This window comes from Octopus sinensis, linkage group LG2 (assembly GCF_006345805.1).
Source record: "Octopus sinensis linkage group LG2, ASM634580v1, whole genome shotgun sequence".
Taxonomy (NCBI): domain Eukaryota; kingdom Metazoa; phylum Mollusca; class Cephalopoda; order Octopoda; family Octopodidae; genus Octopus; species Octopus sinensis.
In genome coordinates, this window is record NC_042998.1 from 195,823,341 (window position 1) to 195,849,053 (window position 25,713).

General features: G+C 39.0%; 2 protein-coding genes across 2 annotated transcripts; one reads left to right on the forward strand and one right to left on the reverse strand.

Moving 5' to 3' along the window:
* Nucleotides 1-2,433: 2,433 nt before the first annotated feature.
* LOC115227205 (zinc finger protein 723-like) lies at nucleotides 2,434-11,197 on the reverse strand. Its single transcript, XM_036500771.1, has 5 exons — nucleotides 11,067-11,197; nucleotides 6,966-7,694; nucleotides 6,156-6,323; nucleotides 5,457-5,603; nucleotides 2,434-2,669 (listed from the first exon to the last, which is right to left on the reverse strand). The coding sequence occupies exons 2-5, from the start codon at nucleotides 7,261-7,263 to the stop codon at nucleotides 2,434-2,436; spliced, it is 849 nt and encodes a 282-aa protein (XP_036356664.1). The 5' UTR covers nucleotides 7,264-7,694; nucleotides 11,067-11,197.
* Nucleotides 11,198-14,371: 3,174 nt separating this feature from the next.
* Nucleotides 14,372-18,013, forward strand: LOC118762223 (zinc finger protein 714-like). Its single transcript, XM_036500772.1, has 4 exons — nucleotides 14,372-14,486; nucleotides 15,264-15,326; nucleotides 15,801-15,914; nucleotides 17,967-18,013. The coding sequence occupies exons 1-4, from the start codon at nucleotides 14,372-14,374 to the stop codon at nucleotides 18,011-18,013; spliced, it is 339 nt and encodes a 112-aa protein (XP_036356665.1).
* Nucleotides 18,014-25,713: the final 7,700 nt, after the last annotated feature.

Consider the following 25,713-nt stretch of genomic DNA (forward strand, 5'->3'; position numbering starts at 1 on the left):
CTGCAAAGTGAAAATATTTGCTGATGACACCAAGCTCCAGCAAATTGTCAATGAAGAAGCAGACCGAACTCAACTCCAGTCTGATCTATATGCTGTGAGTCAATGGGCAGACAGAAACAAAATGCAACTGAACGAGGGAAAATTTGAACTGATGCATTTTGGAAGAAACTCCTCACTAAAACAGCCATACTCTCTTCCTTCAGGGGAACCGCTCACAGCCTCTAACATCATCAGAGACCTAGGTGTAATTGTTGATGATGATCTCAATTGGAGTGCACATATCAACAAGAAGGTCGATATAGCTCGTAGGATGAGTTCCTGGATCTTAAGAACTTTCCGGTCCAGAGAACAAGGTGTCATCATACCACTCTTCTCCTCCTTTGTACGGCCACACCTCGAATACTGCTGCCCACTGTGGTCTCCCCATACAAGACAAAACATCTCAAGGATTGAATCATCCCAGAGAGCACTCACTAAACGAATTGAAGGCATGGCTGCTCTCGATTATTGGGATCGCTTTAAAGCCTTGAAACTCTACTCTCTCCAGCGTCACCGTGAACGGTACATCATTTGTACGATGTGGAGAATATACCGCCAACTTTGCCCAAACGACCTGAACATAAGCTTCAAGGTTCATCCAAGACTGGGACCACGGGCCATACGTCCCCTGCCCAATTCAAGATCACAGCATACATGCACACTGCAACATAATTTCTTTTCTTCAACAGGCCCTGCCCTATTTAACATTGTCCCGAAAGAGATCAAAGAGGAACAGGATCCCATCAACTTTAAACGGAGTCTGGATAGATTCCTTCAAAGAATACCAGATAAGCCACCCATAATTGGATACAACTCACCCAACAAAAACTCACTACTTGAATGGACCATGAGCAAAACTTGACTTAAACAGGATTCAAATAATCCTATCAGGTGGTGCTATTAAGTTAGACATGGCCTGGACCAATCATTGGTCGAAACACATCTAAGTTTATCTAAGTTATATATATATGTATATATATATATATGTATATATATAAGTATATATATATATATATATATATATATATATATATATATAGATATATATATATATACATATATATGTATATATATGTATAATATATATATATATATATATATATATTATATATATATATATATATACATATATATATATATTAAGTATAGGAAAGAATGGAGCTGAACGAAGATTTAACAAAATTCCTTTATTTTATTTTCGAACTCCTCGCAAGTCGTAAATTGGTTCTCTTCTATCTCTAATAAAAACAGAACTAAATACATTCAGTTCGATATTGCTAATTTCTACCCCTCGATTAACCCTAGTGTACTCAATAAGGCCCTATGGCATGCACATAATAAGGCAGGCCTCACAAGAGAAGAAATTGATATAATTCTAGTCGCCAGAAAATCCTTTATACAGTTTGAAGATAAGTTATGGGTTCGTAAGGATACTCCCAACGAGTTCGATGTGCCTATGGGAAGTTCAGATAGCGCCCAGATAGCCGATTTGGTCGGAATCTATATTCTCTATGAATTATCCGACCAATTCCCGGACATCGGCGGCGGTCTATATCGTGACGATTGTCTGTTTTACCTACAGAATACCCCGAATAGAATGATACAGAAAACTAAAAATAGATTAGCTAGGTTCTTTAGTAGGATGGGCATGAGCATAGTTTTTGATAACGAACTTACTAAGGCCAATTTCTTAGATGTCACACTAAACCTCCATAGCGATTCGTACTGCCCCTACCACAAATCTTCCACTAACTTAACGTATGTCAGTGTTTTCTCTAACCACGCAAAAACTATCACAGATAATTTAGTTAAAAATATTTCTCTAAGATTATCAAATTTATAGCCAACGTCGACATTTTTAAGCATAAAGCGGAATTCTATAATGCCGCCCTGTCAAAAGCCGGTTATAGGGAAAAGGTAACATATATAGACCCGGCCCTTCCGAAACCAGAATTTTATCATCAGGATAAGTCAACTTACAATAGTATAAATAATATAAGTAGTGATGGTAGCTTTAGGAATGTCGACACAAGTACAGCTAACACAAATAATTTGCGGTCCATGGGAGGCCATCGTAGGCCAAAACCCATTATTCAACCCAGAGATGCCCCCCTTAATGTAAGAATTGACTCTCCGAGCCAGTACAAGAACAAGAAAAACTATATCTGGTTTGTGATTCCCTTTGGTAAACAAATAAGATCTAACCTACCATTGCAGTTTCGCCAAGCCATTGCCAGAAATTTTCCCAGAAATTCGAGATATTACTCCACTATAAATTCGCACAAAGTAAGGATAGCTTTCTCAAATACTAAAAATCTTTCACAGATAATTGCCTCCCATAACAATAAGCTGCTAAATAAGGCCCTGTCACCCATGAGCAGAGACTCTGCCCCGTCAAATTCCAACATAACGTATAGTAATAATAATAATAATAATAGAAGTAGCACAGATATTAGCAGCCTTCATACCAACATTGGAGTTAGTAATAGTAATAAGGAAAAGAGCACTGATCTCGTCATTAACGAAGGGAGTCCCAACAATAATATTAGCAGCGGTTTTAACAACAGTAGTTTTACGGACATTATCAATCACAGCATTCCCAGTAACAGGGAATATGCAGGTGATATTGCCTTAAATAGTAATGATAATGGGGTGAATAGTATCGAATCCAGCGGTAGTTTTTACAACCATCATAGTAATAAGAACGCTGTATTAGTATCGGAAGCCAATCCCAATAGATTAAGGTTTTTATCTAGTAACTCCAAAATTAGAAACGCCATTTATCAGTGCAGAGTTTATACTGAATCCGATGTCTTCCTCTATATCGGCGCTACATCATCAAAATTAGCCACAAGAATATTGAACCATTTTTCCACGTTCCAAGATAGAGAGAAGCAACACGCTACTGGGCTAAGCAAATCAGTCTGGCGTCTGAAGAATGCGAATTCAACTTTTAGACTGGAATGGTCAATTTTATCGGTGTCTTTACCGTTTGATAAGGGCAAAAAAATCTGTGCCCTTTGTAACTCCGAACTATTTCATATTTTGTTCGCCCGAGGACGGCTAGTAAACTCGATTGTGCAGAGTTCTTTCAGATGCCTTCACTGGAAAAGGCATACCTTTCTCTCATACCAATGAAGTCTAATATAGATAACCCCTGGATTTCCTAATAAAATTTGAAGGGTGATATCTCATCCCTGTTAGTATAAGAACTACTGCCATTCCCTACAGCAACACTGCATCCTGTCATTGATATTGTGGACGCCCTCTCTCTATTAAGTTGTCACATTCGAACACACAGACACAGCCTTTTCAGTTTCTTGACCGTTAATTCTTGCTATCTCTCTCTCTCTCTGCTTCCAAACACACTGTCACGCATTCAAAGACGCACACACACATACATTAAGGCAATTTTTCACACTCATTCATAAAATAAATCAAATATAAACACCAGTCATACAGAATACATTCACACTCTTTAATTTTCCTGTACCCTCCTTCTACTACCTTGATTCTGACCTTGAACTATCTCAACGGACAATCTCTTCTGCTTTCATCCAATCTGGCATCAACGCATATAAATAGACATTTTGTATCATTAATTTCATGGGCTCCTCGCGAGCAGTTGTCGAAAAGCTTGTTATGCATTTTGTTGGAGAATTAAGTTCCTGGATTTTCCTGAAGAGAAAGCTGCAAAATGGACTCCTTATTCCATCCGAATTAGGGACTTTGCAGACTTCGAAACATATGTCGAAAATAAAATAAAGGAATTTTGTTAAATCTTTGTTCAGCTCCATTCTTTCCTATACTTAATATATAAAACTTCAAATTTCCGCACTAAGGCACAGATTTTATGCCCCATGGTCGTAACTTCAACCGTGCCCTTTCTGTTGTGAATTTTGCTACCCAGGTATCGGTTATCTTTCGAATTATCCGTAATAAGATAATTCATTTGTTTACTTCAATAATTATATATATATATATATATATATACATACATATATATATATATATATATATATACATACATATATATATGTATATATACATACATATATTTATACGACGGCTTTCTTTCAGTTTCCGTCTACAAAATCCACTCACAAGATTTTGGTCAGCCCACTCCTGAAGTAGAAGACACTTACATAAGGGAGCCATGCAAGGGGACTGAACCCTGAACCTGTGTGGTTAGGAAGCAAGCTTCTTACCTCACAGTCACGTCTGTGCCTATAATGAAGTATTTCCACTTATGGTTTGCGTATCTATTTCTAGCATAATAACCTATGAGGTAATGTCGTTACTGAAGCATGAAAAGACATTCCTCATCTCTCATACACACAACTGGGCAAACATTGACAGTATTTTTTATTCATATCTTACATGGAATATATATGTTACGGAGATGTACTTGCACAGCAAGTGACCCGATCTGAGTTCGTGTGCTGGAACGAAAAACAATTGCAGCGTGGAAAGTGTTTATAAGCCATTTAAGAAACACACAAAAACCGTTAGATTCACTTCAACATTTAAATTTAATTTGTCAAAATAATTTCGTCGCTTTGAGACGGCGACCTGTTCACTGATAAAATTCTGAATATTATGAAAAAACAGCTTTTATTAAAAATATCAGAATTGATGAGGATATATAAAAATATAGTATTAGCAAGTTGTTATAACATGCTGTTATATCTTCTTTATCGTGTGGATATATTTATTGTTATATAAGATATTCCTTTCAACAAATGACTTTTGATATTGATACAGTCACTCTTCTCTATGATGAGAAAGATATCTGTAGTTAATTGTCTTTTTTCAGAGAAGGATATACCACAGAATCAGTTACATGGGTTCTCTTCCATATCAATGTGTATCTGTGTTTATCTAAGAGATTTATTTGAGAGAACCATTCACCACAGATATCACAATGACATGGTTTCTCTCCTAATGAATGAGTCTGTGAGTGGTCAAGTGATCTATTTCAGAGAATGATTCACCACAGGTGTCACAATGATGTGATTTCATTCCTGAATGACTACCTTTGTGTTTATTTAAATGTCCCTTTTGGGTGAATGATTTACCACAGATATCACATTCATATGGTCTCTCACCTGTATGAATACGTTTGTGATTAGTTAAGTAAGCTTTTAAAGAGAATGATTTCCCACAGATATCACAGTGGTAACGTTTCTCACCTGTATGAATACGTTTATGTACAGTCATAGAACTTCTGAGAGTGAATGATTTACCACAGATGTCACAGTGATATGGAGTCTTTCCTGGATGAGTAAGTCTGTGTGAAGTCAAGGTGCCACTCTGAGAGAATGATTTACCACAGATATCACAATGATGTGGCTTCTCTCCTGTATGAGTAAGTCTGTGTGTAGTTAAATGTCCCTTTTGGGAAAATGATTTCTCACAAGTATCGCAATGATATGGTTTCTCTCCTGTGTGAATAAGTTTGTGTTTAGCTAAGTTAGCTTTCACGGAGAATAATTTATCACAGATGTCACACTGAAAAGGTTTCTCTCCTGTATGAATACGTTTATGAATCGCTAATTCAGACCCTATAGAAAATGATTTACCACAAATATCACAGTGATATGGTTTCTCTCCTGTATGGGCACGTTTGTGTACAGGTATAGAACTTCTGTGAGTGAATGATTTACCACAGATATCACAGTGGTGTGGTTTCTCACCTGTATGGGTAAGTTTGTGTTTAGTTAAATTACTTTTGCAAGAGAAAGATTTATCACAGTTGTCACACTGATAAGGTTTCTCACCTGTATGAATACGTTTATGGGTGTATAAATTATTTCTGCGAGAGAATGATTTACTGCATATATCACAGTGATACGGTTTCTCACCCGTATGAATGCGTTTGTGAAGAGTTACTTGACCACTCTGAGAGAATGATTTACCACAGACATCACAGCGATATGGTTTCAATCCTGTATGAGTCTGTTTGTGTAGAGTTAGAGTATCTTTATGAGAGAATGATTTACCACAGATATCACAGTGATATGGTTTCTCTCCTGTATGAGTGTGTCTGTGGCTAGTTAAACTAGCTTTAGAAGAGAATGACTTACCACAGGTATCACAGGGATGGGGTTTCTCACCTGTATGAGTACGTTTATGGTTGGTTAAATTTGTTTTGTAAGCAAACGATTTGTTGCACGTGTTACAGTGGTATGGCTTCTCACCTGTATGAATACGTTTGTGAAGAGTAACTTTACTACTTTGAGAGAATGATTTACCACAGATATCACAGTGATATAGTTTCAATCCTGAATGAACATGTTTGTGTAAAGCTATGGCATTTCTGTGAGAGAATGATTTACCACAGATATCACAGCGATATGGCTTCTCTCCTGTATGAATACGTTTGTGAGTGGTCAAGTGGTGACTACGACTGAATGATTTACCACAGACATCACACCGATATGGTTTCTCTCCTGTATGAATACGTTTGTGTGCACTTAAGAGATCTTTACGATAGAATGATTTACTACAAATATCACAAGGGTATTTCCTCTCACCTGTATGAGTAGGTTTGTGGTTAGATAAGGTATTTTTGTGAGTAAAAGATTTACCACAGATATCACAATGATATGGTTTCTCTCCTGTATGAAGGCGCTTGTGTACAAATAAACAGGAATTTTGAGAGAAAGCTTTTCCACAGACATCACAGTGATATGGCTTCTCACCTGTATGGATATTCATGTGAGTAGCTAAAATAGGTTTTCCCGAGAATGATTTTCCACAGATATTACAGTGGAACAGCTTCTCTCCAGTATGAACATGCATGTGTTTAATTAAGGTATTTCTCAGACGAAATGATTTCCCACAGGTATCACAATGATATGGTCTCTCACCTGTATGAATGCGTTTGTGAGCAGTTAAGGTATAATTTTTAGAGAATGATTCACCACATATGCCGCAACGGTATGGTTTCTCTCCAATATGAACATTTCTATGAACATTTAAGGTATTTACCAGAGAGAAAGATTTACCACAGACATCACAGTGATGCGGTTTCTCACCTGTATGAACAAGTTTGTGATTTGTCAAGGTATTCCTTTGAGAGAAAGATTTACCACAGATACCACAGTGATAGGGTTTCTCACCTGTATGAATGCGTTTGTGAATATCCAATGCATTATTTGCAGAGAATGATTTACCACAGATATCACAGTCGTGTACAGATTTTCCTCGTTCTTTTGGCATCTCTGCAGCTAAAACTAACAAAACTCCAAGATTCTCACACAATTCCTCTTTCTGTAATTTTTTTCTTCAACAAAATGGTCTGGAATTTTCCTTTCTTCTTGTTTCTATATTTTATTCCTAACGAATGTTACAACTGCCTTATTTTTATCAAATATAAGTTTTACTGATATCTTCAGATGTTGCAAATGTCTTTTTAAATTTATCCAAGTTCATTCAGAATTCGAAATTATATTCTACCCCATTTGAGACAGCGAATCCAAGAAATTTCACCAATAATGTCACTCATAGGAAATATTTTACTGTAATTTACAGTTAATTTACATAAACAGGGTTCTTATATCCAGTTCTGTGTGACATCGTCTTCAAAATATGATAAACATTGATGACGCTTCTGCAGTAAAATTCCTCTGATGCCAATATCCTCTGATATTCTGAAATAAGAGAGAAACAACAGTTTAAGACAGAGTGTAGCTTTGGTTATGACAAAGGCTTGGTGTTCATTTATACTCTTTTACTTGTTTCAGTCATTTGACTGTGGCCATGCTGGAGCACCGCCTTTAGTCGAGCAAATCGACCCCGGGACTTATTCTTTGTAAGCCCAGTACTTATTCTATCGGTCTCTTTTGCCGAACCGCTAAGTGACGGGGACGTAAATACAAACCAGCATCGGTTGTCAAGCAATGCTAGGGGGACAAACACAGACACACATACATATATATATATATATATATATATATATATATATATATATATATATATATATACGACAGGCTTCTTTCAGTTTCCGTCTACCAAATCCACTCACAAGGCATTGGTCGGCCCGGGGCTATAGCAGAAGACACTTGCCCAAGATGCCACGGAGTGGGATTGAACCCAGAACCATGTGGTTGGTTAGCAAGCTACTTACCACACAGCCACTCCTGCGCCTAATATATACGACATTTACTGCTACATTTTTTTTAAACAAGGCTTCATGAAAACACAGACTCAATCTTATATGAACATTGTATTTGGGAGGAGTTGAAGGCCTTCAACAGATAACATTGTGTAACACAATTTCTGTCCTTGGGGAGCAACTGTTATTTCTTATTTGCCAAACGCATCTTTTTATGTGTTCAGTAAGTTAATTGAAAGGAACAGCGGTTTTTTAAAATAATTTCCATATAGCCGCAGGAGTGGCTGTGTGGTAAGTAGCTTGCTAACCAACCACATGGTTCCGGGTTCAGTCCCACTGTGTGGCATCTTGGGCAAGTGTCTTCTGCTATAGCCTCGGGCCGACCAAAGCCTTGTGAGTGGATTTGGTAGACGGAAACTGAAAGAGGCCTGTCGTATATATGTATATATATATATATATATATGTGTGTGTGTTTGTGTGTCTGTGTTTGTCCCCCTAGCATTACTTGACAACCGATGCTGGTGTGTTTATGTCCCCGTTACTTAGTGGTTCGGCAAAAGAGACCGATAGAATAAGTACTGGGCTTACAAAAAGAATAAGTCCCGCGGTCGAGTTGCTCGATTAAAGGCGGTGCTCCAGCATGGCCGCAATCAAATGACTGAAACAAGTAAAGAGTAACTAAACACTTTGAAACCTCGTATACTGGTAGAATGTGTTTAAAACATCTTTTTCTCTTGGCTTTATTGAGAAAATTCTGTAGTTTGTAAGATATTTGTTGTTTTTTTTTCTTTCAATTTCTGCAATTTCAACCAATCAATGACGTCTATTGAGGTGAGCATATACTGTGCTGTATGAATATGTCCCTCGTTTAAAAACCAGACTGGGTTTATTTACATTTGTGAAGAAAAAAAAGATACCCTGGTACTACTGGCGAACAGTGGTCCCGGTGCGCGCACACGCGTAGTCGTGACTAGTCGATCCTACAACGACTACCTAGCAAAGTAAATAAAACACAAAATAAATAATTTTTTTAAACAAAGTAAATAACACAAAAACACAAAGTAAGGATCGACTAGTCACGACTAGCTGGCGCGGATACGCGACTGCACGTGTGCGCGAATCGGAACCACTGTTCTCAAGTAGTACCAGATACCCTTCCCTCCACCCCTAACCCTAACCCTAAAACAGATTGAAATGCAATAGATCGATACTAGGGTCATAATTATGGATGACAATTTCATATGACACCGCTAGAAAAAACTGTCGGTCAAACCGAAAAGATCCCGTGTGTTTTTATAAAAATTTTTTTTTTGTATTTACATGTGAACACACAGAGGAACCTGCACACACACACACACAACCCATTGGCTTTCTCCTCCCAACCGACAAGACAACGTGTGGTCACGGAAACGACCGAATACAGAGTTTACATTATTTCGAGTCAAAACGAAAGATCGCCCTGCTTCCTACAGTTTCTTTTGATGTGAATAATACTGACACATTAATAACAAATCTATTATAAGAGACGGATGTTCAAATGAGAACTTCATCTACGACAGACAATGGCAGGATATATATATAACACTTACGAAGGGGGCGAGCTGGCAGAAACAATAGCACGTCTGCCGTTACGTTCTGAGTTCAAATTCCGCCGAGGTCGACTTTGCCTTTCATCCTTTCGGGGACTTAATCCCTTTGTCTGTCCTTGTTTGTCCCCTCTATGTTTAGCCCCTTGTGGGTAGTAAAGAAACAGATATATATAACACTTACGTATTATTTATAGACCCAATGTAGAGGAGGAAGGTATCACAATAAATCCAAGGTGGAGGATAAGCAGATAATATTTAGATCCGGTAAGGACGAGGTCGCAGTACGTTCAGGTAGTGAGAACTTAAGCCAAGGTAGACAACGACAACTTCGTAAGAAATTCTAGGTTTTATTATAGACGATATGTTTTTAAGATTAGCGTAATAAGGAATGCAGTAGATGATTTCTCTATATGCTTAATTAGCAATCACGTCTATCGACCTAAATCTCAGCTAATTATCTGTTGAACGGATGTGACCGGTGATATACACGAGGGTCAATCAACAGCAGGGAATGGGAAAATATTGCGGGAGAAAAGTGCGGGAATTGCTAGGGGGAAGTAACTCTACATTTATAGAGTTCTTTATTCACACTTAAGGTCATTTAGAGTTCAGTCGGTGTACCAGTTATACGCGGTGGGACTGTTTTAGGAGTTAATCATTTTTATATCCGTGACAAACGTTGGATATATAATTTAATGAAGCGAAGGTAAAATTAATGTATATTTCTTTACTACCCACAAGGGGCTAAACACAGAGGAGACAAACAAGGACAAACGAACGGATTAAGTCGATTATATCGACCTCAGTGCGTAACTGGTACTTATTTAATCTATTGCTTTTCAATCTGTTTTAGGGTTAGGGTTAGGGTTGAGGGGGAAGGGTATCTTTTTTTCTTCACAAATGTAAATAAACCCAATCTGGTTCTTAAACGAGGGACATATTCATATGGCACAGAATGTTTTCACCTCAATAGACGTCAGTGATTGGTTGAAATTAAGTCGATTATATCGACCCCAGTGCGTAACTGGTACTTATTTAATCTATTGCTTTTCAATCTGTTTTAGGGTTGGGGGAAGGATATCTTTTTTTCTTCACAAATGTAAATAAACTCAATCTGTTTCTTAAACGAGGGACATATTCATATGGCACAGAATGTTTTCACCTCAATAGACGTCATTGATTGGTTGAAATTGCAGAAATTGAAGAAAAACAACAACAAATATCTTACAAACTATAGAATTTTCTCAATAAAGCCAAGAGAAAATGATGTTTTATAAACACATTCTACCAGTATACGAAGTTTAAAAGTGTTTAGTTACCTAGAAACTATGTTACAAAGTGCCGTTCAAAAGGAAAAGATCCCTAGATTCTGACCCCATGTATATCTGTCTAGCGCTTGACTGCTGTTTGACATGACACGTCTCACCGTCGCCTTCTTTATCCGTTGCCTGTATGTTCCACCGGACTAAATTATTCGGTGAAGGCAAAAAGTGTAATGGAAATAGTTGGTGGAAAAAAATTTAGGTTCGTTAATTTTTCATTTAATTAATAGAAAAAGGTTGAAGAAGAAGAATAAATATAACCTTTTTATTTTCCATTACGCTCAAGCAAAAAGTAATTTATGAATTTCTTTCTCTTTCACATTTTCTAAATATCAGTATTTTCTGAATATCACGGAGGGGGGGATAGATTAGTAACTACCATCGACTTCTCTTTTTGACTGAATCTTTATTTTATTGATTCCGAAGCTATGAAAGGTAAAATTGACATCGGCAGAATTTAAGCTCAGAACAGAAGAACCAATGCCTGGCCTAAATTGCCATTAAGGTTGGTACAATACTACAATTTCGTTTCGGTATTCAAAACGAACTAATTCATGTTTTATGCACACCCCAGTTTTAAAAGTCTTTTTTTCTCAGGATCGTTTCTGGTGTCTGAGAAATTCTTTGATCCCTTTTCTGAAATTAGCGACTTTTCTGGGTGAATTTCTGCTTTTGTATTAAAACTGCAGGGAAAAGGACTCCTTCGAAGATAACTATTGAGATTAAATCGTGAGTAGAGTAATAATTTGGTCTTATTTTTTAGATTTAAGTTCGTTTTCTCTTTGTACAAAACCTTTTATTGTCGCAAATCTTTGGAAATCCAAAATTTGTTTAGATTTTACCCATCGTAAATAATATTCTAAAACCTGATGAAACGAGGGAAATTAAGTTATTTTCATGAAATTTTCTACAAATACTGTTCAGACTGTGGGTACTACTAGCGAACAGTGGTCCCGGTGCGCGCACTCGCGCTAGCTAGTCGTAAGTAATCGATCCTACAACGACTTTTTAACCCTAACCCTAACCTTAGTTTGTTTATAAAAATAATTTATTTAATTAGTTTTAAAAAATTGTAGGATCGACTACTTACGACTAGCTTGCGCGAGTGCGCGCACCGGGACCACTGTTCGCTAGTAGTACCCAGACTGTGTATATTACGATTATAGTGGAATTTAATATGATGAAATACATTTGCTGGGTTCCTACCCACACATAACTGACACACGTCACATTGTATGGGTGGTGGAGCATTTGTTAATTAAGTATTGCACATAATTAATTTGCCATTATTATTATTAGTGTCTGAGTTCAAATTCCGCCGAGCTCCACTTTCCCTTTTCCAAATCTTTTTATATAAAAGAGAGGTTGTGTGTCTGTCTCCTACGATTTAGATTCCTAACTACTCCCACATTTTGCGGTGCAGTTTAACCAAAACTGGGTATCTTATAGTCGTGATTCATATCGAGCCCTTCTGGGTATTAGCGCGCGTCTACGATGAGTCTACGATTTAAAATAAAAATTTACCATCATTTTTTTCCATTTTAATGCATTTTTTCGCTATTATATAAGGGAAGTAACTCTCTAAAAATGTCTACGATGAGTCAACGATTTAAAAAAAAATTTACCATAATTTTTTTTCCATTTTTAATGCATTTTTTGCTATTTTTTGGCTATAACTCTCTAAAAATGCTTTATAGTTATTTCCCTTACAAACCCGAGCAACGCCGGGCGATACTGCTAGTTATTATTAATTTCTGAGTTCAAATTCCGCCTAGGTCCACTTTATATTTTCCAAATAAAATATAAATGAACGGTTGTGATTTCTAACCATTCTTTAGCCTGGGGTACTCTGTGACGGACTTTGGGACTGCAGCATGGCAGTTTGTGAAGAAGCAGCAGAAGAACTCAGCTGAACCAACAATGCTTCTTATATTGATGCTGGGCAGAGGGAACCTTGTAGTTCAGGGGTCAGGATCACCAGGCTCTATGAAGAGAGTGACTGCAACGTATCCATGGTTATGTTAGTTAGTTAGTTAGTTAATTTGGCTCAAAAGCAAATAGCAAGGCCATGTAGGGGGACATGGAGTTAAGTACAGGGTGGTGTTCATGTAAAGAGTTCAGGCCACTTGAGGTCCAGGGAGGCTTTGAACAAAGCGGTCGTCGGCATCTTCACCATCTCGTCTGGCAGCTTGTTCCACGGATCCGCAACCCGGACGGAGAAAGCTCCTCTCCTTCGATTAAGATGAAATCTTCGCAGGTAGAGCTTTTCGGAATGACCCCGCAGCCGACGCTCTGGAGCAGGAGTGAAGAACAGCTCTTTCGAGAGGTTACACTTTCCGCTTATGATGTTGTGGGCGAGAATGAGATCACCACGGCGGCGGCGTTTTTCAAGAGAATAAAGGTCGAGCGTCCTCAGCCTTTCTTCGTAGGACAAATTTTTGAGACCACCTAATGAAAGATTCACAATATCTTAAGCATTCAAATTCAAATTCACTTTAATGGAATTGGATGGTGACAGGGAATCATGGGAATTCAAGAAGGAGTGAAATGAAGGAAGAAAATGGGTGTGCTTATTAGATTTGTGTGTTGGGGAGCCAACTTCTTACCACACAACCATCCCTGCACCTCTATGGACATGTCTATATAAAAATGTAGTAAAACTCTCACTGTTTTAATCTCTCTAATTCCTAATTATCTTGTATGTTTTACACTGTTGTTTCTCTTTTGTTTCAGATTATCAGATGACCTCAGCATCACAGGATTTTTATATAAACTACATCATTAGTATTGAACATCTTACTCATAACACGTATAACCCTGTTTCTATAAATATATACTGAATTGCTGCAAAATATATCTTCTGAACTGACATATGTAGCAAAATTTGTCTTCTTTATTGTCGGAAATACACAGAAAATTATATTTATATTTGAATTAATCCATTGGCATTTCATCTGACCATATTAGTCCCAAACATCCTGGCTGTTTTACATTAAAACTGCCCACATCTGGCCTCTTACACTCACCCTGCAATGTTATTCTAAACATAAAGAATTACATCACTGAAATCTTAAAGCAATAAGATAATGAATGATTAATTCAGAAGAATTTCAATAAACATTACATTTGACAGAGTAATCTGAATGTTAATGAGTTAAAGTAATTAAGAAGGCAGTTTGCAGCATCTTCAGTTATTACCAAAGAACACTTTTGATGGAGATATATCAGTAGAAATATTTCTGAAGAGCAATATACGAGAAGAAGGAAAACATTTGTGTACTGTGACGAGAAAAAGGAAAATTATGGAAAATGAATTATTTAGGAGTGAAGTTGAATGTAAAAGAGAGCCTGAAGAAATTGATTTTTCTGATGAGGAGAAGAATGAACAGGGCAAAATATCATATTGTGATATCTGTGGTAAATCATTTTTTAATACTCATAATTTAACTAGTCACAAACGCACCCATACAGGAGAAAAACCATATCACTGTGATATCTGTGGTAAATCATTCGTTAATAACAGTTACTTAACTACACATATACGTATTCACACAGGAGAGAAGCCATATCATTGCGATATCTGTGGTAAATCTTTTTCTCAGAATGGTAACTTGTCTCTTCACAAACGTATTCATACAGGAGAGAAGCCGTATCATTGTGATATCTGTGGTAAATCCTTCTCTGGAAATTATTACTTAACCACTCACATACGTATTCATACAGGAGAGAAGCCATATTTTTGTGATATCTGCGGTAAATCTTTCTCCGAAAGTGGTAACTTAACTAAACACAAACTTGTCCATACTGAAGAGAAGCCATATCATTGCGATATCTGTGGTAAAACATTTTCTCAAAATGGTAACTTGACTCTTCACAAACGCATTCATACAGGTGAGAAACCATATCAGTGTGATATCTGTGGTAAATCCTTCTCTGGAATCGATTACTTAACCAAACACAAGCGTGTTCATACAGGAAACAAGCCACATTCCTGTGATATTTGTGGTGAATCATTCTACGCGAATAGTCAAGTAATTATTCACAAACGTATTCATACAGGAGAGAAGCCATTTCATTGCGATATCTGTGGTAAATCTTTTTCTCAGAATAGGAACTTGGCTCGCCACCATCGCAGTCATACAGGAGAGAAACCATATAATTGTGATATCTGTGGTAAATCCTTTTCTGAAACAGGTAACTTAACTAAACACAAACTTGTTCATACTGAAGAAAAGCTATATCATTGTGATATCTGTGGTAAATCATTTTCTCAAAATGGTAACTTAACTAAACACAGGCTTGTTCATACTGGAGAGAAGCCATATCATTGTGATATCTGTGGTAAATCATATTCTCAAAATGGTAACTTGATCCTTCACAAGCGCATTCACACAGGAGAGAAGCCATATCAGTGTGATATCTGTGGTAAATCCTTCTCTGAAACTGGTAACTTAACTAAGCACAGGCTTGTTCATATAGAAGAGAAACCATATCAGTGTGATATCTGTGGTAAATCATTTTCTCAAAATGGTAACTTAGCTAAGCACAGGCTTGTTCATACAGGAGAGAAGCCATATCATTGCGATATCTGTGGTAAATCATTTTCTCGAAATGGTACCTTGATCCTTCACAAACGCATTCATACAGGAGAGAAGCCATATCAGTGTGATATCTGTGGTAAATCCTTCTCTGGAATTGATAACCTAACTAAGCACAAATGTGTTCATACAGGAAAGAAGCCATATGGCTGTGATATTTGTGGTGAATCATTCTCCGGAAATAGTGACGTAACTATTCACGAATGTATTCATACAGGCGAGAAGCCATATCAGTGTGATATCTGTGGTAAATCATTTGCGCAAAATATTAAGTTGACTTACCACAAACGTGTTCACACAGGAGAGAAGCCATATCAGTGTGATATCTGTGGTAAATCCTTCTCTGAAACTGGTAACTTAACTAAGCACAAGCGTGTTCATACTGAAGAGAAGCCATATCAGTGTGATATCTGTGGTAAGTCCTTCTCTGGAAGTAATCATGTAACTGCTCACAAGCGTGTTCATACAGGAGAGAAGCCATATCATTGTGATATCTGTGGTAAATCATTTTCTCAAAATAGTCACCTGACTAGGCACAGACGCATTCATACAAAAGAAGTCACATCACTGTAATTCCTGTGGTATATCATTTTCCAAAAAGAGCACTTTAACTAGGCTGACCAAAGCCCTGTGAGTGGTTTTGGAAGAGAGAAACTGAAAGAAGCCTGTTGTATATATATTTATGTGTGCAAAACAGACTGACAGAATAAATACTAGGCTTACAACAAATAAGTCCTGAAGTCGATTTCTTCGACTAAAGATAATGCTCCAGAATGGCCACAGTCAGATGACTGAAACAAGTAAAAGTATAAATGAACATATATATATATAGGTGAATACTGCTTGCAAAATGGAGTTGATAGAAATAGACTCATTGCTGAAAGACATTTATTGCACGTAAGGACTCTTATCTCAAGGAATTGATTTCTAGAATTGATGAGTTCATTCATAGACTTCGATGGAAAGTTCAGGATGTGGACACACAACAAAGAAAGAGCAAGGATGCTCCTCAGACAGAGAACAACACTTCATAAAGAACAGATTCATTTCCCAAGTTACAGACATTGTTTATGAGTTTCATTTTCCAAGCACAACATCCAAATTTTGAAAGTTTCTACTACCATAACAAATGCATCTGTGTCTTACCAAGAAGTTTATAAAGAGCAAAGGAATGCTTCTCAGTAAACAACTTTAGACTTGTTTCTTTGCTTGTGAATCGGTGGTCACGTCTGCAAATGATGGTGTCCCTGAATCTTGTGAAAGTGATTCAGAAAACAATTATAATAATAATTTTTTTTTCTTATAAATGATCTTGACATTGTTTTTACTTTACATAAAATATTCTTTACATTCTACTGTTGTTTTATTGTCATTTATTTACAAGTATTATAAATTTTATTGGTAAAATATTTTTCTGGGAATGAATTACAATTTATAACATTGCTTCTCTGGGAAATTATTGCTTTGCTTTATGAGTTTTCACTTTAGGAGCAATCTCGAAGAAGAAATTAACTTATATATCAAGGCATTATTGTATCTGACATTATTTTGGCACAAGGCCAGCAATTTCAGAGGAAGGAATAAGTTGAATAACTACATGGATTGGCATGTGTGCTTTTTACATAAACTAGCACAAATGCTTCTTACAGAGACCAACACCCCAGGTTCAATTCCCGGCATGGGAACGTCTTTCTTTTCAGGTAATAACATGGTTCAGGTTGGAACCCGGTCATAATAATAAATAATTGGATAGTAATATTTTATGTGCGTCCCCAAAGTCCATCCCCTCCTCACCGTGGTAGGGACACTGGCAACGGGTAGTGTCAGAGCTATGCCGCCGGGAAATTCGGTTCCAGGTAGGGCCACCCATGGCAGATTGGTCTGACACCGAGTAGTAAAGGGCCACAACCTGGCAGACAGGGCTCTGGTGAAAATCCTTGGAGTGTCTGTTTCAGCAACCGGCGGCTCCTTAGTCATTCTGTCCCTGCTTCTGCGGCAAACAGGATGTCTCCACATGCAGGATTATTGGGGACCACTTGTGAAATCCACATATTCCCAGGAAACTTATTTTATGGTAGAAGAAGCCGACTCAACCCGGCCAGGGTGAATGTCGCCACAAGTACAAGTAGAAGTAAAGTTGTCAGCAAATGGGCCCTTTCCATTTATCTGGGTTAATATTTTTATATTTTCTTTTCTTGAAGCTCTTGATAATGCAACATGCATTTATAATGGAAGGCAAAGTTTACAATATCGGGAGAATATCACCTTCTTCCATTATCTCTTTTTGTTCTTCGTGTAGTTCAGCCTCCGGCAGGCGAAGAGAGTGGACTTCAAGTGCAAATGTAGTTTACAAGTGTTTTATTTCCAAGTTTCACAGGATAGGTGTAGTGTGCTGCTCTCAGCTACCATCTTTAGCTGTGTGCGTTGTGTAGTAGCTAGAAAGGGTATGGCCTGGTCAGCCTGTAATGATATGCATAAGATCTGGTCATCAAATCTAAGTAGAGACTTCAAACTTGAAATATTCAAAGCCACAGTCGAACCAATCCTACTATATGGCTCAGAAACCTGGACGTTATCAAAGAAGCTTGAGAGGCGGTTGGATGGAACTTACACTCGCCTCCTTATGAGAGCTCAAAATCTCTTGTGGAAGCGCCATCCAACTAAAATGCAAATATATGGGAAATTACCACCTGTGTCATCTCTTGTGAAAGGTAGGAGAGTCCAGTTTGCTGGACATTGTTGTAGAGCTGAAAAAGAGGTAATTTCTACTCTTCTCCTCTGGAAGCCATCTGCTCGCGATACCAGAGGGCGCACACTCTCCTACCCTGATGTAATCTCCAGGGATACAGGCATCCAGCAACAGGACCTCCATAATGCTATGATGGACCGTGAAGTCTGGCGCAACATGGTAAATTCCATTGTCTCGACCACGGTCGAACAATGATGATGATGATGATGAGTAGCTCCATTAGTGCGGGCACATTACCTCTGGAGGTACAACATACAGACAGGCCCAGCCAATGGAATGTATGTTGTAATACGACCGTTTGTGAAGGGTTTGGTGACATATTTCTCCTCTTGTTCAGCGCACGGCCACATCCCAACATAATGTTATAAAAGCCATAATACATGTTTATAAACAGTGCCAAAGTAAATAAATAAAGGACTCCAAAAACCATTCTTCTTTTATAAAGAGAAGATAGATTTTATTCAGAGTGTACAAAGTGATTTGTTATATTTAGCGTAGTGTTGTGTCATGAATGCATGCTTATAATATTTGTGTCTGTGTGTTTGTGTGTGCGACAAAAGTACAGAATAAGGTGAATGCAAATACAACTGAGCATAAGAGAAGTCTCAACAATTTGAGTTAAACTGAAGTTATTTTACCAGTTCATGTAGTACACGATAATGAGTTCTATAACAAGATTTGAGTCTCGGAGCGGAGATTAGTTGAGTCACTTGTTGTGCATATTTTTCTCTTGATATAGATATTCTTTCAGATATATATACTGCAACTGTTTTTCCGTGGTGAGATTTTCACACTAACAGCATGAGTTGAATCTGTATTTATCTTGTTGTGTACAAGTTGAATTTTCGTAGATGGAGACGATGTTGGTGATGACGTTATGTCTGTCGCTGGTTTACAATAGTGTCTTCATATTATGGGTGGCTTGGCTGTCGTCTGCCTTTCGAACTGGAACCTGGTTGAGTAAGCTCTGTGTGGTCTCCGACCAAGACCTTAAAAGGTCTTAAGCCGAAAGACAGTGAATTGTGAGATGATCAGCCTATTTAAAGAGTTAAGATGGCTCAATTGAAAGATCCTATCCGAAAGCTGTGATTGGTCACTTTACACACTGGCGCGAAATAAGTAGAGAGACAGACCGCGATTAGATGCTAACCAATCAGATCAGTGGACACAACAAGGTTAAACTAGCCAAAGCTGTTCGTAATCTCAAACGAGATCATTCTTAATATTTTTCTCAAACTGAAGATAGTAATGAAGAAAGCAATATTGCTACAAATATTAACCCGTAAACGGCAGGAATGGGTTACATGAATGTGTGTGACAAACGAGCAAAAAGTATCTCCTAGGGATAATTTTTATATTTATTTTCACTTCAAATAAGTAAAAATTCTAAGATGACTAAGTCTCTCTCACAGTAACGTTTATAATAGATAGCAAGGTTTGTGATTTCGGGAGAATATCAACTTCTTCCATTATCTCTTTTCATTCTTCGTGTAGTTCAGGCTCCGGCAGGCGAAGAGAGATGACTTCAAGTGCAAATGCAGTTTACAAGTGGTTTATTTACAGGTTTCACAGGATAGGTGACGTGTGCTGCTCTCAGCTACCATCTTTAGCTGTGTGCGTTGTGTAGTAGCTCCATTAGTGCGGGCACATTACCTCTGGAGGTACAACATGCAGACAGGCCCTGCCAGTGGAGTGTGTTCAGCAAGTACTGCCGGTAAGAGGCGGCAAAAGAGAGGAAGAATCTCAATCTGTTTTGCCTTTATATACAGTTTACCTTTGTGAGCCTTGTTGTGATCTTGCGCTTGGCAAATGGATGCAAGTGAGGTCTCGCTCCAGTCTTGAAGATGGCATTGGCTGTCACGAGATCTCATCCAATATGGTGCTGACTGCTTGTGCCGCTACACATTTGACCATGTGTGAAGAATTGTGTCAGGAGATACTCTTTACTCTCTTTTACTTGTTTCAGTCCATTTGACTGTGGCCATGCTGGAGCACCGCCTTTAATCGAGCAACTCGACCCCGGGACTTATTCTTTTGTAAGCCCAGTACTTATTCTATCGGTCTCTTTTGCCGAACCGCTAAGTGACGGGGACATAAACACACCAGCATCGGTTGTCAAGCAATGCTAGGGGGACAAACACAGACACACAAACATACGCGCACACACACAGACACACACACACACACACATATATATATATATATAAACATATATACGACGGGCTTCTTTCAGTTTCCATCTACCAAATCCACTCACAAGGCTTTGGTCGACCCGAGGCTATAGTAGAAGACACTTGCCCAAGGGGCCACGCAGTGGGACTGAAACCGGAACCCTGTGGTTGGTAAGCAAGCTACTTATCACACAGCCACTCCTGCGCCTATGATATTATTGTCTAAATAATTTCAAGGTGGTACCCCAGTATGACTGCAGTCTAACGCAGTTTAAAAACATAGTTCTATAAATAGAGATTGGTGTTTCTGCATTGTGTAGTATTGTTAAAAAAGAAAAGTTACTCATTTTGTTTAGTTTTGTTTTTTTGCTATATTATATTTTTTTTAGAGCAATAATAAATCTCTGAACGAGATGTAAACAGTAACCACTCGACAACGTAAAGTGTACTAGCCATCTCAATATGGCTAACCACTAAGGGTGGGTGTTACTGTAGCTTTTAGCCCTAGAAGATCATCGTCTCCAGCTGTCTTTAGGCACACTTTCTGTGCCCTTATGGTATTTAAGGGTGGGTGTTACTGTAGCTTTTAGCCCCAGGAGATCATCATCTCCAGCTGGCTTTAGGCACACTTTCTGTGCCTTTATGGTATTTAAGGGTGGGTGTTACTGTAGCTTTTAGCCCCAGGAGATCATCGTCTCCAGCTGTCTTTAGGCACACTTTCTGTGCCCTTATGGTATTTAAGGGTGGGTGTTACTGTAGCTTTTAGCCCCAGGAGATCATCATCTCCAGCTGGCTTTAGGCACACTTTCTGTGCCTTTATGGTATTTAAGGGTGGGTGTTACTGTAGCTTTTAGCCCCAGGAGATCATCGTCTCCAGCTGTCTTTAGGCACACTTTCTGTGCCTTTATGGTATTTTAGGGTGGGTGTTACTGTAGCTTTTAGCCCCAGGAGATCATCATCTCCAGCTGGCTTTAGGCACACTTTCTGTGCCTTTATGGTATTTTAGGGTGGGTGTTACTGTAGCTTTTAGCCCCAGGAGATCATCATCTCCAGCTGGCTTTAGGCACACTTTCTGTGCCTTTATGGTATTTAAGGGTGGTGGGTGTTACTGTAGCTTTTAGCCCCAGGAGATCATCGTCTCCAGCTGGCTTTAGGCACACTTTCTGTGCCCTTGTATGCCGAAGACAGGCAAATACCTAGAAACTGCAGTCCGTGTGTCTCACTTAGGTTTACGAGAGAGGGATGACCTCCCTTTGCAAATACCTCATTGTATTAGCGGTGTTGTTCCTTTCCAGTCTTCTGTGAAAACGTATCTGGCCAAAGGAAAACATTACCTTGCTTTGAAACAGGTAAGGGTTGGTGATAGGAAAGGTATCCAGCTGTAGAAAATCTGCATAGAAGTGTTGATGTATTTGGTAATAGGACAAGGCATCCAGCCACAGAAATCAAGCCAAACAACGCATCAATGGCTCCTAATAAGGAATAGCTTGGACTATGAGGGTTTGTTGAACTGGTCAGCATGGAAAGTGGATGTAAAAAGATAATGATGATGATGATGTTAATGATGACGATGATGATGGTAATGATAATGATGGAAAATAAAATGAGCAAAGGGAAATAATTCAAATGGGCCAAAGGTAAAATTAAATTAAAAGTGTATCCAAAATGACAGAAGCTTAGAAGATAAAGAATTAAGGATATGAAGACAGGGAAAGACCCCAGTCCTTCAAGAATCACTGCTGAGATGCTTAAAATATCTGACAGAGTAAGATATGGCCTAGAAACTTGTATATATTTCTTTACTACCCACAAGGGGCTAAACACAGAGGGGACAAACAAGGACAGACAAAGGAATTAAGTCGATTACATCAACTCCAGTGCAAAACTGGTACTTAATTTATCGACCCTGAAAGGATGAAAGGCAAAGTCGACCTCGGTGAAATGAGTATAGCAATGAATTTAGTGCAGAGATAGGAGTTCAACAAGGATCAGTTTTCAGCCTCTGCTTGTTTATCATAGCCCTCCAGGCCACAACAGAGGGATTTAAGACTGGCTGCCCATGGGAGCTCCTTTACACTGCTAACCTTGTTCTTGTAGCTGAATGACTACCAAAACTAGAGAGGAAATTTCAGCTGTGGAAGCAAGGTCTGGAATTTAAGGTCCTTAAAATTGATATAATAAAAACCAAAGTCATCATCATCATCATCATTGTTCGACCGTGGTCGAGACAATGGAATTTACCATGCTACACCAGACTTCACGGTCCATCATGGCATTATGGAGGTCCTGTTGCTGGATGCCTGTATCCCTGGAGATTACATCAGGGTAGGAGAGTGTGCGCCCTCTAGTATTGCGAGCAGATGGCTTCCAGAGAAGAGTAGAAATTGCCACTTTTTCAGCTCTACAACAATGTCCAGCAAACTGGACTCTCCTACCTTTCACAGTCATAGAAAGTAGGCAAACAGACAAATCTCAAATCCCTTCAGGTAAACGGCTCTATTCAATATGTAGCAAAGGTGTATGTAGAAACTCCATATGGTGCATCCAGTGCAGCTGTATCCAAGTAGTAGTCTTTGTGTGTGGCAGATGTGCAGATACAATAAACAAAACTGCGCCAATACCAACCAATCAGAGTAGTGGACACAACAGGGTGCAAAAGGGTGCCGAAGGCTAGCTGTTATCTACTACGTCCATACTCATGTATATATAACAGAGAGAGAGAGTTTGCTACAAGGGAAATGACTTCTTCAAATGTCTGGGGCAGGGATGGGTCCTTAGAAGTAGGAGATGGCTTCCATTTCCTAGGAAATCAAATTGCAGTGGATGAGGAAGTTCTGAAGTTATAGTCGCTAGAATAAGAATTGGCAGGGCATAGTTCAGAGAGGCCCCTCCCTAAGGGTGTCGAGCAGATTGTATGATGCCTGTGTATGAACAGCTATGCTGCATGGCAGTGAAACGTGGGCTATGACTATGGAGGACATGCAAAAGCCTGAAAGAAATGAAACTAATGTTCTCTGTTGGGTGGGAAATGTCAGTGTGCATGTACAACAGAATGTGTCTTGAGAGAAAAATTAAATAGAAGAGGCATCAGTTGATGTATGCAAGAAAGAAGACCATGCTGGTATAGATATGTGAAAGGTGGTGAGCTGGCAGAAACGTTAGCACACTGGGCGAAATGCGTAGCCGTATTTCGTCTGCCTTTATGTTCTGAGTTCAAATTCCGCCGACGTCGACTTTGCCTTTCATCCTTTCGGGGTCGATAAATTAAGTACCAGTTACACACTGGGGTCGATGTAATCGACTTAATCCGTCTGTCCTTGTTTGTCCTCTCTGTGTTTAGCCCCTTGTAGGTAGTAAAGAAATAGGTATTTCGTCTGTCGCTACGTTCTGAGTTCAAATTCCGCCGAGGTCGACTTTGCCTTTCATCCTTTTGGGGTCGATTAAATAAGTACCAGTTACGCACTGGGGTCGATGTAATCGACTTAATCCGTTTGTCTGTCCTTGTTTGTCCACTTTGTGTTTAGCCCCTGGTGGGTAGTAAAGAAATAGGTATTTTGTCTGTCACTACGTTCTGAGTTCAAATTTCACCGAGGTCAACTTTGCCTTTCATCCTTTCGGGATCGATAAATTAAGTACCAGTTACGCACTGGGGTTGATATAATCGACTTAATCCGTTTGTCTGTCCTTGTTTGTCCTCTCTGTGTTTAGCCCCTTGTGGGTAGTAAAGAAATAGGTATTACGTCTGTTTTTATGTTCTGAGTTCAAATTCCGCCAAGGTCAACTTTGCCTTTCATCCTTTCGGGGTCAATAAATTAAGTACCACTTACGCACTGAGGTTGATGTAATTGACTCAATCCGTTTGACTGTCCTTGTTTGTCCTCTCTGTGTTTGGCCCCTTGTAAAGAATCAGGTATAGATATGTGATGCATATGGAAAAGGACAACCACATAAAAAAAGTGTTAGTCTCTAACTGTGCAGGGGACTTGTGGAAGGGGTGGACCCAAGGATACATGGGACAAAGTAGGGAGAAAGGATTTCCAGACGTTGGGCTTCAGAGAGAAGATGACAAGAGACTTCTGGTGATTTAATGTACCTGAGAAGACATGTTAAGCTAGCTAAAGCTGTGGCCATCCATACATACAGGTATGTCCTCTATATCCTTCTCTCAGGTAAGAGGTCCTTCTTTTGAGGGCTCATAACTGCTGGTATCACATAAAAGCACTCTTGCCAGTTTCACAGACAAGCGCCCATGTGAGTGCCACATAAAAGTGTCCAGTGCCAAGTAAAAGCACCCAGCACTCTCTGTGAAGGGGTTAGCATGAGGACGGGCATCCGACTATAGAAACGATGTTAAAATAGACAATTTCGTCTGCCGTTACGTTCTGAGTTCAAATTCTGCCAAGATTGACTTTGCCTTTCATCCTTTCGGGGTCGATAAATTAAGTACCAGTTATGCACTGGGGTCGATATAATCGACTTAATCCGTTTGTCTGTTCTTGTTTGTCCTCTCTGTGTTTAGGCGCAGGAGTGGCTGTGTGGTAAGTAGCTTGCTTACCAACCACATGGTTCCGGGTTAGTCCCACTGTGTGGCATCTTGGGCAAGTGTCTTCTGCTATAGCCCCGGGCCGACCAATGCCTTGTGAGTGAATTTGGTAGACGGAAACTGAAAGAAGCCTGTCGTATATATGTATATATATATATGTATGTGTGTGTGTGTTTGTGTGTCTGTGTTTGTCTCCCTAGCATTGCTTGATAACCGATGCTGGTGTGTTTACGTCCCCGTCACTTAGCGGTTCGGCAAAAGAGACCGATAGAATAAGTACTGGGCTTACAAAGAATAAGTCCCGGGGTCGATTTGCTCGACTAAAGGCGGTGCTCCAGCATGGCCGCAGTCAAATGACTGAAACAAGTAAAAGAGTAAAAGAGCAAAGAGTAATTAGAACTTGGGCTGCTCTGTAGCTACCCAGCTATTGTCAAACCGTCCAACTCATGCCAGCATGGAAAGCAGACGCTAAATGATGATGATTGTGGTGGTGGTGGTGGTGACAGTGGTTGGTTATGATTGTGGTGGTGGTAAAGCTGATGATGGTGACGGGGCCAGAGGCACCGTCTTGTATGTGACGTAT